This window comes from Rhinatrema bivittatum, chromosome 17 (assembly GCF_901001135.1).
Source record: "Rhinatrema bivittatum chromosome 17, aRhiBiv1.1, whole genome shotgun sequence".
Taxonomy (NCBI): domain Eukaryota; kingdom Metazoa; phylum Chordata; class Amphibia; order Gymnophiona; family Rhinatrematidae; genus Rhinatrema; species Rhinatrema bivittatum.
This window is the reverse complement of record NC_042631.1, coordinates 51,636,349-51,654,966: the sequence shown is the minus strand read 5'-3', so window position 1 is coordinate 51,654,966 and position 18,618 is coordinate 51,636,349. Positions and strand designations below refer to the sequence as shown.

At 45.8% G+C, this 18,618-nt stretch overlaps 1 protein-coding gene across 1 annotated transcript in view; it reads left to right on the top strand.

The window, feature by feature from the left end:
• LOC115079276 (USP6 N-terminal-like protein) overlaps positions 1 to 18,618 on the top strand; it is a 459,663-nt gene that overhangs the window by 194,641 nt on the left and 246,404 nt on the right. Inside the window, exon 4 of the mRNA XM_029582658.1 lies at positions 12,661 to 12,700. Within this exon, the coding sequence (XP_029438518.1) occupies positions 12,661 to 12,700 (40 nt within the window). The remainder of the gene's footprint in view (positions 1 to 12,660; positions 12,701 to 18,618) is intronic.

The following is an 18,618-nucleotide window of genomic DNA, read 5'->3' as shown; positions in this document are numbered from 1 at the left end:
ATAAAGCATCAATTATAATAGTAAAATCATAGCAATAAGGGGGCGTGGTTTCACTGCGAAACAAGATGGCTGCGCACGCCTGAAGCTCCCGATCACACCTCACCCCGAAAGCCTGATTTAGCAGCTTAAAAGCTTGCGTGTACCACCAGCTGCTCCCGCGGAGTTCGCGCCTGCACCCCGATGTCAGCAAAGGAAAAAATTGGCAAGCTTCAGCTGGTCTCTTTTCTAAAAGCCGCGATGGAGCTGCAGGAGACTGGACCCGATAGAGCAAGCAGCAAGCATGGAGAGGCGGAAAGTTCTGACTCAGAGGCCCCAATCCTGTCCCCGCAACAAACTCCAAGCAAGGTAACACATACTTCAGATCTGCCCACAAAATCCATATTGAGAAAGTGGTTTATGGAGATCAGATCAGAAATGAGGCAGCATAAAGAAGAGTTACTTAATTCTTTCGCTGAGAATCAGGAGGAGATGCGGGCTCTGGGACAGAGAGTGGACGAAAGTGAAATGAGGGTGGAGGGCCATGAGGTGGCCATGACCGAGCTGACCCAAACTAACTTAGACATACAGCAGGAAATTAATACCCTAAATGACAAATTGGAGGACCTAGAGAATCACAATCGCAGGTCTAATATAAGAATTAAGGTAGACTAGAGACTGCTGAATATGCAGACTGTATGGCAATGGCCAGGAAGATCTGCAGTTTCATGGTAACACAAGGCCCAAATGCAGCCCACCCAGAGGGTGAGACGGGGACATAAATATTCAAATCAAGCGAGCTCATAGAACCCTGGGGGCATGCCGACCTAACACCCTGCGAGACATTATCATCAACTTACAAAGCTACTTGCAAAAAGAAAAAATAATGGCGATTGCTAGAACCAAACAGTTATGGATATGGAAAGGTCTGGAGATTGCACTTTTTCAAGGCTTAGCACCCAGTACGCTGAAAAAGAGATTTGAGCTCTGGCCGGTTACACAGACCCTTCGCAAAGCTGAAATACGCTACTGCTGGCAGTTCCCATTTTCTCTCTCCTTTCAACATCAAGGTATCACGTATCGGATGAAGACAGTGTCTGATGCTGCAACAGCTTTTGATCAAGCAGGCTTAGAGCTCAACCTCCTGACAAAACCATCAGCCCCAAAGGCAAATACCTTGGATCCCAAGGCAAAATGGCAGCGAGCTGGGAAAGCAAAACGCAAGTACATGAATCAAACTACCAAGCAAAATGAGGCTCTCCTGGACCAAGGATGAACTCCTAAAGTTCAACCAGCAAGGACTCCAATTACAAAAAAAAAATAATAAAAATTTGGGGATAATATTTTGCCATATGAATCATTTATATCGTCAGTTGTACGGTTAAAACGCTAATATAAGATAACAGGCTGTTTAGCTATTTATAATGTTTTGTTAGGGGAAAGATTCGGGGCGGGGAGCGCGAAGCCACTTGGATAGTGGTGAATTAACCCCTGAGGAGGGGATCCGTGAGGGAGGATGTATGGATTCAAAGTAAGGGGTTGTTTTTCTCGGAAACGCGATCATATCTCTGACACCATATATACTTAGAGTATATATTGTGTGCATTACAGCTTTACTTGGTTCTACTTCTTGTGCTAAACATAGGGAACACTACTCCAGCTCCATCAGTCAACCATGATACGATTTATGCTTAATTTGAAGGGTCTTAACACCCGTAGGAAAAGAGACATGCTCCATAGGGAGCTGATAGCCCGGATTTATGCTTAATGTGAAGGGTCTTAACACCCGTAGGAAAAGAGACATGCTCCATAGGGAGCTGATAGCCCAGAAAGCCACTATTGCCTTCGTGCAGGGGACACACATACATAAGAAACATGAATATTTGCTGCAATATAAAGAATACCCGCAAACTTTTCTAGCAGCAGCAAGCAAGAACTCTAAATATGCAGGCACTGGGATTTTGATCTCGGCATCTGTAACTTTTGAAACACTGTCCAAGAGAATAGACACTCTAGGCTGATATGTATTTCTTAAGCTTAAAATAGGAAATGACATATTCTCCTTGCTATCCATATACGCTCCTACCCAGGACCAGACACCCTATTGGCACCAGATACAGAGCATTCTGGAAAAAGGCGTATAGGGTTTCCTTATAATAGGAGGAGATTTTAATCTAACACTAAACCCGGAAAAGGATAACTCCCATAACCCTAGTAAAACCTCCCTGAGTGCAGGTCATAAAACCCGCACACTTCTACATGCCATAATGCACAAATGGAAACTATCAGACATCTGGCGGACACCCAGATGACACCCAGATGAAGGACATATACTTTCTATCCGAACCCCCACAATACCTACTCTCGCATTGATTTCTTTCTGCTCGACCAATGTCTCATGCCCAACATCACTGGAACGGATATACATCCAATCGCCATGGTCAGACCATGGAGCAGTCGAGTTGGATTTAGAATCCAGAGACAAAATTGAGAGTCAAAATTATTTGAAGTTAAACACTTCATTACTTAAGGATGAAGACTTTAAGACAACATTAATTACTCATATAAGAGAGTACTTCCAAATCAATAGCATCCCCTCAGTCCCCCTTAGTACAGTCTGGGAATGTTCTAAAGCGATAGTACGCGGGCTGTGCATATTCAGAGCATCTGCTATCAAGAAAGAACGAGAGGCAAATAGGAAAGCCCTACAGAGCGAGATGATCACTTGGCGAAACTACATATGCATAATTTATCTCCAAAAACATATATTAAACTCAATGATGCTCGCAACCGCCTAAAAAAATTGCATGCAGAGATGACAGCATTCCAGTTGGAAAAAATCAATCAAGCCTACTTCGAGGGCGGTGATAAGCAGGCAAATTATTAGCATGTCAACTCAAACGAGAACACTTCAAAGGATGATACCTAAGATAAAACACTCGAGGGGCATTACAGCTGACCCAATCGAGATAAGGAAAAGCTTCATGGATTTTTATGTTTCAACTATATAGCAAGGATGCGGACATTCAGGACTTCACTATTACATCATACTTGGCAGATGTACAGCTCCCTTCCTTGACAGTAGACAGCAGACTTTTTTTAGACTCCCCGATTACTGCCGCAGAAGAGTAAGATGGGTTATTCAGACCTTTAAAAAGGAAAATCACCTGGTTGGACGGACTGTCAAGTGAATATTACTGAGCGTTATCTGATACAATGGGTGGACCCATTTGGTGGACCTCTTCAACCACATATGAGAGGGGGGGGGGCTCTTTCCATGCCCAATCCAATGTTGCTGGCATAACCATTATCCCTAAACCGGGTAGAGACCCCTTGATATGTGGGTCATACAGACCTATTTCGCTTATTAATCAAGATTTTGAAAATATTGGCCCACATACTGGCAGTGAGGCTAAATCAATACCTGCCAGGCTTAATTGCACTGACCAGGTGGGATTCATTCCCCCAATGCATGGCCGCAGACAGTGTCTGCAAGATACTAGACCTAATGTGGGCGAACGAGAAAAATCCGGCAGTACTGCTGGCTATAGACGCAGAAAAAGCTTTTGATTTCGTACACTGGCCCTTTCTATTTCATACCTTGGAAGCAATGAAATTTGGAAAGTTTTTTTTTTCTTCAATGGATTCGCCAGCTATACACCTCACCGAAAGCAACAGTGAAAGTAAATGGACCGGTTACGGGCCCTGTTTCGAGATTGAGAGGCACCAGACGGGATGCCCCCTGTCACTTCTGCTCTTCGCCATATTTCTGGAACCTTTTTCAACTCACATAAGGTGGTCCCAGAATATTAAGGGAATTGAACTGTGCGGTCGTAACTTCCTACTGTCACTATTTGCAGATGACATTGGGGCGGATTTTAAAAGGAGCGCGAATAGCCTACTTTTGTTTGCGCTCCAGCGCAAACAAAGTACACTGGATTTTAGTAGATACGCGCGGAGCCGCGCGGTATCTGCTAAAAACCTGTATCGGCGCGCGCAAGGCTATGGATTTTGTTATAGCCGGCGCGCGCCGAGCCGCGCAGCCTACCCCCGTTCCCTCCGAGGCCGCTCCGAAATCGGGAGCGGCCTCGGAGGGAATCCTCTAACACCCTCCCCTCACCTTCCCCTCCCTTCCTCTTCCTAACCCACCTGCCCGGCCCTGTCTACACCCCCCCCCCCTTACCTTTGTTGGGGATTTACGCCTCCCTCTGGGAGGCGTAAATCCCCGCGCGCCAGCGGGCCTCCTGCACGCCAGGCCGCGACCTGGGGGCGGGTACGGAGGGCGCGGCCACGCCCCCGGACCGGGCCGTGGCCACGCCCCGTACCCGCCCCCAAAACGCTGCCGACACGCCCCGAAAACGCCGCGACGACCGGGACCCCCCGACACGCCCCCCTCGGAGAACCCCGGGACTTACGCGAGTCGAGTCCCGGGGCTCTGCGCGCGTCGGTAGGCCTATGTAAAATAGGCTTCCCGGCGCGCAGGGCCCTACTCGCCTAAATCCGCCCGGTTTTGGGCGGATTTAGGCGAGCAGGGCTCTTAAAATCCGCCCCTCTATGTTCACTCTCTCAGACCCTACAAAATTACTGGAAGAGGTCCTAAGTGAAATGACAGATTTCAGCAAAGTATCTGGATTCAAGGTGAACCTTGAAAATTTGGAACTACTCAACATTAATCTCAGCAGTGCCAAAATCCACGCTATTAAGAGCATTTTCCCTTTTAAATGGGCAAAGAAAGCAATAAAGTAACTAGGCATCTATTTAAACTCCTCGTTGGGGGAACTATATGCCTTAAATTACACTCTGCTCCTAAAAGCCATCGAACGCGACCTTGACAAATGGCATTAACGACAATTCTTGTGGCTAGGAAGGATTGCCATCATAAAGATGAATGTCCTACTCTGTCTCCTATATCTATTTGCCACACTACCAGTCTTCTTGACATCTTTTCTACTGAGAAGAATGCAGAAAATTTTTTTGACTTTATTTGGCGACATCGGCCTCCCAGAATTGCACATCGCATGCTGTTTTTGCCTAAATTGGCAGGAGGCTTAGGAGTACCCAATATTCAATATTACTACGTTGCCTCTCAGCTGAAAGCAATAGTAGACATAGCCAAACAACATGCGCCTAAACAGTGGGCACAAGCTAAACAAGCGATGGTGGGAGCAATGCTTATTAATGCTATGCTATGGCAGCCGCGCCCACCTGGAGATCAACTAGCTGCATTCCCTGGGCACTCCAGACAACCGTAAAGGTCTGGGCAACTTGGAAAGCCAAGGTAGTCGGGAATTTCTCCTACTTCTATCAGTCATGCCTATTCCACAACAATCAGTTCCCGGCCAGGTTCAAATCAGCATCCTTTGGCATTTGGCAATGAATGGGTATCCCTAACATCGGTCATTTCTACCAGGGCGGGGAGTTGATGTCCATGATGCAGATTAGCAAACAATATGGACTGGACAAGAATGATTTCCTAGCCTATGCACAGATTAAACATTTATAAGAACCCGGACCCTTTTGAAAATTTTTGCGTGGGGGCAGATAAAATCACCAAGATCTCCTTGAAAATTTATGGCTTGCTTTGCAGTTCTGATCAACCTACTCTGCCACATCTTGCCAAGTGGGAAAAAGACTTGGGGAGTCTTTGATCCTAAGGAGTGGGAATATATATTTAAAATGGCGAGTAAATGTTCCATCTCAGCGAGATTACAGGAAAACTGCTATAAACTAATTTATAGATGGCATTTGGTCCCAGAGAAACTACATACCATATACGCTCAGCAATCCCCCCTTTGCTGGAGAGAATGCGGCTTGGTAGGCTCGTTCATACACATTTGGTGGGCATGCCCAAGTGTAGCACTATTTTGGAAGGAACTGGAGACATGAGTTAACAACCTTTTACACACACAAATCGGATTGACTACCAGAGAGGCCCTACTAAATGGCTCTGTCAAAGAGTTTGACAAGGATCAACAAAGATTCGGCCAACAGGTCTGGTTAGCCTCCCAAATTTTAATAGCAAGACACTGGAAAACCAAGGCTTTACCTACAGTAGCAGATGTCATAACTCTGATGCGACAGCATCAACGTCTAGACTACTTAATGGCTACCAGGCATAATCAACTAGCCTCCTATTATAAGACTTGGAGCTATCTCACCAAAATATAGAAGCTGGGACAGACTATAACATTGGGTGTGTCGTACCGCTTCACATCGTCATAACTAACAGACTACCTCACCTACTCTCTAAAGATTTGTGATGGACTCGGAGTGAGCGGACTGATAAGTGGACACCCATGCCAAAATGGGGGCACATGATAATTCAAAGCATCACAGTTTAACCATACTGCTTCTACCTACTGTTCATGAACAGGACAAGAAAGGGGCTATTGAATTTGCCACACAAAGACATATTGAGAAGGTGTCATGTCGATAATCACAGCATTCTCTTGAAGGACAGTAGCACATTACCAGGAGGGAATTATACCTCAGAACATTCTTCAGAAAAGTGCAGTGGGGAAAAACTGTGATTACGATGATTCAAACTCTGAAGAATGGTTGTACAAGTTTATTATTACCAATGCATACATGTTTATATTTTTGTTACATATTGTTATGTTCTGATTAAATGTAATAAAATATTTTTAAAAAATCATAGTAATAAAAATATTATAAAACTACTGACAAATATAACAACTTCTATTAATTGAAGTCATATACATTTTAAATTTCCCAAGCACCTCTAAAATATTTCAAAACAGCACACATATCAAATAACACCCAGTAATTAAAACTAATAAGGATTATTAGTTTTTCTTACCAGACCATTGTCTAAGCTAATATCATATGTAGATTGTTACTTACTTTGTTATGTTATGTTAAACTATGTTCTGTTAAACTATTACCTTTCACTCTTCTCCTCCCGCACTGTAATTTCCCTGTTCATTGTAACTTTATCTTCTATTTAATTGGTTACCCCTGGTTATGCTGTAAACCGGTACGATAAGACCTTCATCTTGAGCATCGGTATATTAAAAGAACTTAAATAAATAAATAAATAAAAGCCCTGCTGTCCATACCTGGGAGCTCTTGATTTTTAGTCACCCTGAGATTGTCGAGGAATAGGGGGCTAGGAGGATACACAAACTTTATCCTCTCTCTCACACACACTGTTTCCAACAGTGGCAAATCCAGGCCATAAGAACCTGGCAAGTACCCAAAAACTAAGTCTATCCCATGCTACTGTGCTTCTAGGATGGTATCTTTTTTAACAATGTCCATGTCTCTTGCACACTTTTTACCTTTGCAGCTGCTCCTTTCAGTTTTTTACTAACTATTTTTCTCATTTTATCAAAGTTTCCCTTTTGAAAGTTTAGCACTAGAGCCATGGATTTGCTTACTGTGTCCTCCTTCCAGTCATTAATTCAAATTTGATCATATTATTATCACTATTGCCAAGCGGCCCAACCACCGTTACCTCTCACCAAACCCTGTGCTCCTCTGAGAATTAGATCTAAAATTGCTCCCCCTCTCATCAGTTCCTGAACCAATTGCTCCATAAAACTGTCATTTATTCCATCTAGGAATTTTCTCTCTCTAGCATGTCCCAATGATACATTTACCCACTCAACATTGGGGTAATTGAAATCTCCCATTATTACTGCACTACCAATTTGATCAGCTTCCCTAATTTCTCTTAGCATTTCACTGTCTGTCTCACCATCCTGGCCAAGTAGTATACTCCTATCACTATACTCTTCCCCAACACACAAGGGATTTCTAACCATAAAGCTTCAGTTGTGCATTTAGTCTCATGCAGGATGTTTATCCTTTTGGACTCTATGCCATCCCAGACAAAGTGCCACACCGCCTCCCGGATACTCCTCTCTGTCATTGTGATATAATTTGTACCCCGGTATAGCACGGTCCCATTGGTTATCGTCCTTCCACCATGTCTCTGAGATGCCAGTTAAGTCTATGTCATCATTCACTGCTATACATTCTAATTCTCCCATCTTAATTCTTAGACTTCTGGCATTAACATACAAACATTTCAAAGTTTGTTTTTTGTTTGTATTTCATTCCGCCTTTTAATTGATAGGGATAAATTCAAATTTTTTAGCGCAGGTGAGTTTTTACTTACAGGTATGTGGACTACTTATTATTGAAACCTCACTGTTGAGATAGTGAACCGGATCTTCCACCTCTGGGGAAGTCTGGTGGTGGATCTGTTCATGGCCCCTTGGAACAGGAAGGTTCCTCAGTTCTACTCCCTGTACAGGGAGGACAAAGGGGTTATGATTATCATAGCCGCACACTGACTGAGATAGGCCTGGTTTCCACTTCTTTGGGATTTATCCATCTGGAAATTGATCAGACTGTGGATTTCCCCAGATCTCATCTCCCAGGATCAGGGCAGGTTGCTACATCCCAACCTTCAGGCCCTGTTGCTCACAGCTTGGCTGTTGAGAGATTGATCCTGCAACCCCTCAATTTCTCAGAAAATGTCTCATGGCCTCATATCCAGAAAGCCTTCCACCAGAAAGTCCTATGGACTGAAGTGGAGGAGGTTTTCTGTGTAGTGTGAGCAAAGAGCCCTAGACCTTTTCTCCTGATCAACATAAAAACTGCTTGATACCTGCTACACCTCTCTGAAGCTGGTCTGAGTGCAATTTGTGCATACCACGTTGGTGTGTTGGTAAACCCATTTTTGCACAGCCTATAGTTATGTTTCATGTGTGGTCTGCTTCAGTTGAAGCCTCCCCTAAGGTCTCCTGCTCTACCCTAGGACCTCAACGTGGTTTTAACTCAACTGATAAAAGCTCTTTTCAAGCCAGTGCACTCCTGTGACCTGAAGAACCTGACCTGGAAGGTCATATTTTTGATGGCGCTCACTTGCTTCAGTCCTTAGTGACTTATCCACCTTACTCAAAATTTTATGCCTAAGTTAGTTTTGGACTTCCATCTTAACAAGTCCATTGTCTGCCAACATTTTTTCCCAGGCCTCATTCGCACCAAGGCAAACAAGCCTTGCACAGTTTGTACTGCAAGAGAGAGCCTTGGCCTTCTATCTGGAGCAGAAAGAAGCCCATAGACAGTCTACCCAGCTTTTTGTTTCCTTTGACCAGAACAGGTTGGGGATCGCCATTGCCAAACAGATGCTATCAAATTGACTAGCAGACTACATCTCCTGTTACGCCCAGGCAGGATTGCATCTTGGTGGCCATGTCAAGATCACTCTGTTCAAGCAATGGCAGCTTCAGTGGCCCACTTGTGAGCAGTGCCCATGGAGGAGATCTGTACAGCTGCGATGTGGAGCTCCATCCACTCATTCACATCACATTACTGTTTGGATAGGGATGGCTGATGCGACAGCAGGCTTGGCCAATCTGTCCTTCGGAACTTCTTTGAGGTTTAGAACACAACTCTGTTCCTGCCTGGGACTTATTTCTGTTCAGACTGCCCCCTTTCTGTGACCAACAAAATGTTGTTCCCATTGGCATCTGTTTGTTGGTCCCCTTTTTTTGTTGGGGAGGAGAGGGCACATGTAGCTAAGGATTCATACGTATGAGGACAGCCATCTTGCTTGTCCTTGGAGAAAGCAGAATTGCTTACCTGCAACAGGTGTTCTCCAAGGATAGCAGACTGTCAGTCCTCACGAGACCCACCTGCCTCCCCGTGGAGTTGGATCTCCACTTTGTGGGTTTCTTTCTTTAATTCTATATTATATAAGACTGAGGGGACCCTGCATGGCCACGTAGTACAATGCATGCCTGATCATGCTCAGAGAGGCTCACTCAAAGTTCTAGAAGCTTTGACATAATTTTTCTGTGCTGGGCTCCATCCGATGATGTCACCTATGTGTGAGGACTGACATCCTGCTGTCCTCGGAGAGCACCTGTTACAGGTAAGCAACTTTGCTTTATGTGGTTAAAAGCTGATTCAAACCGTCATAAGAAGACAATTTATAATATGCACAGTCAAGTAAAGTCTGCGCAAATCTTTTTCGCACAGACTTTTCCATGAATTTTAAAGTGACGTTCTGCTCATAAGTTCAATTGAAAATTTGTAGGTAATTGGACTGGTACACACACAGAATAATTTATATAGTTTCACCTCTTCTTTGGAGAATGTAACTTGTGTGGATGAACTTACACAAATACTTATAAAAATCAATACGTCATTACTCAAGTTCCAACTCTGCCCTCCAGAACGCTGCTTCACATAAAACGCTGTGTGGCATCAGGTTAAACATGTACTGAGTCCCAGGCTATTTTCTAACAGCCATTTATGCACATGGAACAGTTTTATGTGCATATATGGCTTTGAAAATTCAGCCCTGAATGTTTTGAATATTGTCCAGCGCTCTATGTGAAACCCTTAATCCATTTAGCACAAAACTTACCTGGACATGGGATAAATTTTAAAATGTGAACATTTTCTGCAGTTTGAAAGCCAATTTTAGCTGCAGACCCTGTGTTCTGAATATTGACTCCTTTGAAGCTGCAGAATGTTGACCACCACTTCATTCCAAAAGCTCCCATTCACCCTTCCAGCATTTTGGCACAAAGCAACACAAGCAGACAAACAGGAAAATAACTGAAGCAGTAGATGAACGATAGTGTGAAAATGCCTTCAAAACCACCTCTTCCACACTTACAAAATCATAATCCCTACACCTACCCCATACTCCCAAACTCATACCACAGATTATACACATTCACCCATGCACACAAACCCCTCCCACACATCCCTACACACTCACAATCTCCAACCCTGCTCCAGCACACACCACACAACTGCACCTACTTCCGCCACACAGACAGGACAAATAACTGCCAAAAGGCGCCTTTAGTTTACATCCCCTACACTTCTCAACATTACACACATCCCAGACAAATAGCCCTTCCCCATGCAAAAACACACACCATCCTCTTCCACATATGCAGACATACCCTGCAATAAATACACACCCCCACAACTCCCCTCACACTCTACTTTGTCATTCACCACCCCCTCCACTTATCCCCCACACAGGTACATCCATTCCTCCACGTACTCAAACCAACACATAAATGCACCCTATCTATATACCCCTCACACCCATAACTCTGACATCTCTCTCACACCCCCCCCCCCCCCCCAGCACATACCAACATGTATACATACACTATCCTGCTGCTGTACCTTTTCTGTGAGAGAGAGAGGGAAGCTTGCACTGCGGCAGTTTTGTGGATAAACAAGGCTTTAATTGTATGTCCTTTCAATCATCAATAAAATTGCAAATATTGGGTTCCATATTCAGCGGCATTTAACCAGATAACTTGTAAGTTATCCAGCTACATGACAACTTTTGAATATTTTGGACACTTATCTGGAGAATGTAGGGGCATTTTTGGGAGGAGTTATCTTCAGAGTTAGCTGGATAATTTATCTGGCTTACTCTGGTCGCCACCAACCGCTTGTACTGAAGTTAACCGGATAATGTTATCAGGCTGTCTTTAAGATAGCCAGTGATATTGAATAGTGCAGCTCGCTACTGTATAATCCTCCAAAGTTATCTGGATAAGTTTGCAATCCATCCAGTGACAGACTATAGCCGTCCTCTGTTCCTATAATATTAGGTTCTGGTTCAGGAAAGGACCAAGCTACTCACTACCACCCAGACATCTGAAATAGGACAATGGTCTTCTGCACAGCTAGCAGTGTGACAGGATTCTGCATCCCTTATAGCTTGGCTAGGCTAGCTGAAACTCTTGTGGTGATTATTCCAAGATGAGACCTTAAGCCACAAGAATCTCCCTGAGAGTTGTCATTGGGATTCTGAGATATCAGGAGACATCTGATGCTGTTTCTCAGGAATGCTAAGGGCAGAGAGGACTCGTAGTAACATAGTATTGTTGGCAAAAAAAGACCAAATGGTCCATCCAGTCTGCCCAGCAAATTTCTTATGGTAGTAATGCTGCCCCGTTGCAAGTTACCCCATGTATCTGTTAAGGGTAGTAATTGATGCTCCATGCAGGTTACACTATGCCTTATTTTAAGAATAGTAATACTTACAATCAAAACCAAGCAACTGTCAAACCCATAACAAATGAATGCTAGCACCATTTTTAAGTGGTTGAACAGCCTTCCTGATAATTCAGACAATGCTGCTTGAACATGCTTTGCCTTTTGGACTTAGCATAGAAGTTTTGTGCTAATCCCTAATGTCAGTGTATCAGTACCCACACTATAAAATTCTGACTGTAGAAGTCCATCTGCTGAAAGACTGCAAGAAGAGACTTTAAAATGCTGATGATGGAGTTGATGACTGTATAGGGAAGTATCTTTGTGGTGTAATATCTGTTATGGAATGATGTAATCTGTTCTAGTGTACTATATATGGAGATACTTTTATGGTGTGATCTTTCTATTATGCTGGTGCATTGTGCTACAGTTGACTTGTATTATTGACTGTGATTGTTTCATCAGATAAAACCAGAAAACTCCCATATAGGCTTATAGTAAATGGATTACATGTGTTCTAACTAAGTCTTGTGGTATTGTGCTACATATTCACAGCTGTATTATCATAGTTATACTGTATTATGATTGATCTTCTTTCATATCGGGTGATAATAGGAATGCTATCTTTGCAATGTTTGCTCAGAATAATACTCATTTTCCTTCTTACCTTTTCAGTGAGCATGAGCTGCCTACACGCACTGCTGTGGAAGAAAAGGTGAGACTTTTTTTTTTTTTTTTGTCAAAATCATTTTTATTCCCTGTGCGTACCCCGGATCAGTCCAGACCGTGGGTTGAGCCTCCTGTCCAGCAGATGGAGACAGACCAAAACTGTAATGGTCCTATATCAGGACAGAGCCTACCCTACACCCCTTCAGTATTCATCTGCCTTCAGCAAGATGCAGGCAGCTAAGCCTACAGTTCCCCTCCTTTGTCTTCTTCCCTTAGTTTCCTTGAGGGGATCTTCTTTCCTTTCTGGTCTGGATCAAGCAAGTATTTAATTCTTGGATTAAAAAAAAGAGGACTTTGAAAGTTTTCTCCCTTTTTTCCTCACAGAGACAGTTAGGTCTCTCCGCTCTGCTGGGAGCCTAGAGGGGGCTTGCCCTCCACTTTATCTTAGGCTCCTCTTTTCCCGGTGACCATCTGGGGTGATACTGGTGGTCCAGTCACTCCTCCATTGTCTAGCTGTCCAGTATTGAACAGTATCCTTTGGCTTGTGCTTTTCCCCTGGCTTTACTGATCAATCAAAAAAAAAAAAGGTACAGGCAAGGCTGGTTTTTCTATTTTGCTTGTTTTATTACCTCTTAAGCACTGTGGACAGCTCCGGCAGTGTGCAGAGTTCAGTCACTGCCTCCGCTGACCGGCTTCAGCCCTGCACAGCTCAGCAGTTTTTACTTTTTAGCGATTTTTTTCTTCAGCACTGATGCCGCATTCCTGCGCCTGTAAAGCCTGTGGAGAGCCTGCCACGTGGCTCTCCCAAGGAGGCCTTTGTTCAGGGTGTCTACCGGGTGGGGAGGGTCCCTAATCGGTCCCCTTGCCCACAGCGACCCGGGGTGAGTTCCACGCCGCGTGGCCAGGCATCCCGGCCCAAAAAACCACGGGAACGGTGGCCATCTTGGAAGCAGGCTCAAATGCAGAATCGGATGTGCAGGAAGGTGAGCCCGATTCCTTAGTTTCCCCACAAGATTTGAGCCCCCCCTCATTCCCCGGAGGGAGTGCCTGACATTTTCTCCATGGAGTTTGTGCTTCTTATGCACAAGTCCTATTTAGCCAGCTTACAGCAGGAGGAAGATCAAGGGGAAAACAAAAAAAAAAAAAAAAAAAAACAAAAAAAAAAAAAAAAAAAAAACAAAAAAAAAAAACAACTCCCCCCCCCCACCAAAACCCCGCAAATTTCACCTCCGCAACCTCCCAGGGCACCAGAGGGACAGGGCTCGGTTAGGGTCAGGATGGTCCCGCTGCCTCCGGACCCTCCCCAGCCACCGCTGGCCCCGACTCCGGATCCGGATGTTGATCCTTTGCTTCCTAAACCCCCCCCCCCCTCGAGGGAGACAATCCTCGGGTCCTACGTTTATTTCAAAAGGAGGAACTGGAACCACTCATTCCCTTCATTTTGCAGGAACTGGGAATGAGGTGCCCCCTGCAGGATACGGTTACGGCTGCAATGCCTGCCAACATGGGCCCGGTCCTGGCGGGATTTAGGGCTCTTCCATGTACTTTTCCATTTCACCCTATGCACAAGCTGATGCTCCTTAGGGAATGGGAGTCCCCAGAGGCGGGACTCAGAGTGTGTAGGGCTATGGAAACTCTACCCCCTTCCTGAGGACTGCTTGAATCTACTTAAGATGCCCAAGGTGGATTCTTCTCTTACGGCGGTTACCAAACACACCACCATTCCCGGTGATGGGGCTACGGCTCTGACGGATGTCCAGGACCGCAAGTTGGAATTTTACCTCAAACGCATATTTGAGGTCTTGTCCTTGGGAATTCGGGGCGACAATCTGCGGCAGTCTCATGCAGCGGGCAAGCCTTAGGTGGGTTCAGCAATTACTCAGCACCCAAGACTTTCCCGTCTGCAGAGGTGGAGCAGGCGGATTGCTTGGAAAAGAGCGTTTGCATATGGAGCGGACGCCCCTTTACGATCTTCTGCGAGTTGCAAGCCAAGACCAAGGTCTTCGTGGTTTTGGCCAGGCGCCTCCTCTGGCTGAGAAATTGGTCTGTGGACGCCTCTTCCAAAGTGCAGTTGTGAACTCTTCCCTTCAAGGGACAGTTGCTTTTTTGGTGAGGACCTAGAGCAAATTATCAAATCTCTGGGAGAAAAATAAGGTTCATAAGTTGCCGGAGGACCGCCAGAACAGTCTAAGCCTTTCTTACCTTCTCGCACTCGCTTCAGGGGGCGGCAACGTCATTTTAACACCAGAGCACGGGGTTCCTTCCCGAGAGGGTAATGCTTCCCGATCTCATTCCTTTCGGGGACGCCGACCCTTCAGGGATAGTAGCCAGCAACACTCGGCCACAAAGTCCTCCTCCCAATGAAATGGGGCTGGCTCATTCCTCCGTTTGACAACTTAGGTGGACAGCTGTCCCTGTTTCTCGAGGAATGGGCCAACATAACAACGGATCAGTGGGTCCTAGAGGTGATAGAAAAAGGCTACGCATTAGAATTTGCTCGAGACCTACCGGATCTTCACCTGATCTCCCCCTGCGGAAGTTTGAAAGAGGCCTGCGATTGAACAGACCCTGAACAAGCTGCTGGACCTGGGGGCCATAGTCCCAGTCCCAGTGGATGAAGAACAAGGGTTCGGCCAATATTTCCATATACTTCGTCGTTCCCAAAAAGGAGGGCTCTTTTCGTCCAATTTTGGATCTCAACGCGTCAACCGGGCTCTCAAGGTTCCCATTTTTACGATGGAAACCTTGAGGGGCTGGCTGATAGCAGCGGTTCGAGCTGGAGAATTCCTGGCATCACTCGATATGACGGAGGCTTACTTATGTATCCCGATTCACTGCGATCATCAGCGGTATCTTTGGTTCGAGATACTGGGCCAACATTTTCAGTTTCGAGCGCTCCCCTTCGGTCTTCTCCACGGCGCCGTGCACTTCATTAAGGTAATGGTGGTAGTGGCAGCCACCCTGCATCGAGACGGAAGTCCTAGTCCATCCTTATCTGGACGATTGGCTCATTCGAGGCCAAATCGGAGGCTCTTTGCAAGCTGGCAGTCAGCAAGGTCTTATATTGTCTGACCTCTCTAGGGTGGGTTATCAACTTTCCCAAGAGCAACTTCAATCCTCTCAGACATTGGAATTTCTGGGGGCGGTGATTCGACACTCGAGTTGGCAAGGTGTTTCTTCCGGAGGGCCAAGTGCACAATTTTTTCTCTCTTGCCCTGCCAACGGCCTGGAACTATCTTCAAGTTCTGGGATCCATGGCTTCCACTATCATTCTGGTCCTTGGGTGTTCTTGCGCATATGTGTCCGTTACAGAAAGCCTTGCTATCCCACTGAGGAAACCAGTAACGCAACAGTTTCGGACGCCCCCTCCTGCTCTCCGAGTCTACCATTGTCTAACTGCAGTGGTGGCTTTCGCCTCTGCCCATCTTCAGAAGGGGGTGTCCCTTCAGATTGCCGCAGTGGATCGTGGTTCATAACGGATACCAGCCTCTCCGGCTGGGAGCTGTATGTCAGACCCAGTCTACTCAAGGGTATTGGTCTCTGGTCCAATCTCGCTGACACATCAATCGACTGGAAGCTCGAGCGGTTCGCCTGGCTCTCAAAGCTTTCCTTCCCCTACTCCTTCACAAGGCCGATATGGGTCCTATTGGACAACTCACCATTGTAGCTTACATCAATCGACAGAGGGGCACAGGAGTCGCCTAGTCGCTCTGGAAGCCAGCAAGCTATTCGCCATGGGTGGAGCATCACCTAGAGCGCTTAGCTGAGTCCCATATTGTGGGGGAAGGAGAACATTCAGGTGGATTTCCTCAGTCGCCAGCGGTTAGACCCCAGTGAGTGGGAGTTGTCAGACACAGCGATTGACCTGATCATCCGCAGATGGGGTCCTCCTCACTTGGATCTGATGGCTACCATGAACAATGCGAAAGCTCCTCAGTTTTTCAGCCACAGACGAGAACACTGCGCGGAAGGGGTAGATACCCTGGTCCTTCCCTGGCCCCACGACTTTCTACTGTACGTATTACTTCCTTGGCCGTTAGTGGGCAAAGTGCTCCAAAGAATCGAGATTCATCGCGGTCCCATCATTCTAGTGGCTCCAGAATGGCCCTGCAGACTGTGGTTTGCGGACCTCGTGAATGTCGCCACGGATTGTCCTCTCCGCCTCGGTCATCTCTCCCATCTTCTTCGGTAGGAGCCCATATTTTTTGATCATGCAGATTGCTTCTGTCTAGCTGCCTGGCTTTTGAACGGTGGAGATTGAGGAAGAAGGGATATAAGGAAGAAGTTATATCCACTCTGTTGCGGGTCAGGAAGCCGACTACCTCACTTGCTTATGTCAGAGTATGGAAGGTTTTTGAAGTGCGTGTGTTGCCCTGGGTGTATCGGCCTGTAAGGCTCCAGTTTCTCAGGTTCTTTCCTTCCTCTGGAAAGGTCTCTCCAAGGGTTTGTCTTTTAGTTCCTTGCGAGTGTAGGTCTTCGCTCTCTGTTCCCTACTAGGTACCATTGATGGTTACTCAGTGGCGGCTCATCCAGATGTCATCTGTTTCCTCAAGGGAGCCAAGCACTTGAATCCTTCGGTCTGGGTTACTTGTCCCTCATGGAGTCTTAGCTTGGTTCTCCGGGTTCTCTTCGACGCTCCTTTTGAACCTTTAAGGCGGGCTACACTTAAGGATTTGACTCTCAAAACAGTCTTCTTGGTGTCCATTTGTTCTGCCAGAAGAGTCTCAGAGCTTCAAGCGTTGTCGTGCAGGGAACCTTTTCTACATTTTTCTAATTCAGGGGTATCCCTTAAGACAGTATCCTCCCTTCTTGCCAAAGGTCGTGTCTTCCTTTTATGTTAATCAGTCCGTGGAACTTCCGGCTTTTTCTTCTACAGAAGTAGCAAATATATCTGGGGGTGATCTGCGGCGCCTAGATGTGAAACAGGTCTTGCTTTGTTACCTTCAGGTTACAAATGAGTTCCGGGTCTCTGATCACTTGTTTGTTCTGTAGAGTGGTCCAAATAAAGGTAATAAGGCTTCCAAGGCCACTATCGCATGTTGGCTAAAGGAGGCCATTGCGTCAGCTTACATCTATAAGGGTCGACCAGTACCGGAAGGCTTAAAAGCTCATTCTTTGCGGTCTCAGGCCACTTCTTGGGCGGAGAGTCAATCGGTCTCTCCGCAGGAAATATGTAGGGCAGCTACTTGGAAGTTCCTGCATACCTTTGCTCGTCATTACCGCCTTGATGTACAGGCTCCAGTTCTTGGTTCCTTCGGGCGGCAGGTTCTTCGAGCGGGACTGTCTCTGTCCTCCCCCCCCCCCTGTTTAGGGAAGCTTTGGTACATCCCACGGTCTGGACTGATCCGGGTATGTACAGGGAAAGGAAAATTGGTTCTTACCTGCTAATTTTCGTTTCCTGTAGTACCACGGATCAGTCCAGACACCCGCCCGTTACTAGATCTACTACATCCACTCGAAGGTTCTTTTGTCTCTACAGGTTTTTTCCATTATCTGACTTTTTGTCTATTATTACTCAAGCACCGGAAGCATCGTACAGATGAAAATACAATATTTTTAAGTCAGAGCGTTTTGTTCATTCAGAAATCTTTCAATTGTTCACTTGTTGGATTTACCAGTTTTTTTCATTGTTGCTTGCTTGATTCTTGGGAAGTCATACCTGCTTTGAAAGTACTTTATACTGAAGGGGTGTAGTCTAGGCTCTGTCCTGATACAGGATACCCTTTCAGTTTTGATCTGTCTCCATCTGCTGGACAGGAGGCTCAACCCATGGTCTGGACTGATCCGTGGTACTACAGGAACGAAAATTAGCAGGTAAGAACCGATTTTCCTTTAGTGAGTACAAGCAGTACAACAACCATAACCATGTGGAGGAGCTCAATATAATTCAACAATGCCAAACATACACTCCTCAAAGTGCTTTAGCCAAACATAGCTGGTGTCCTGCATGCCCTCCTTTGAAGG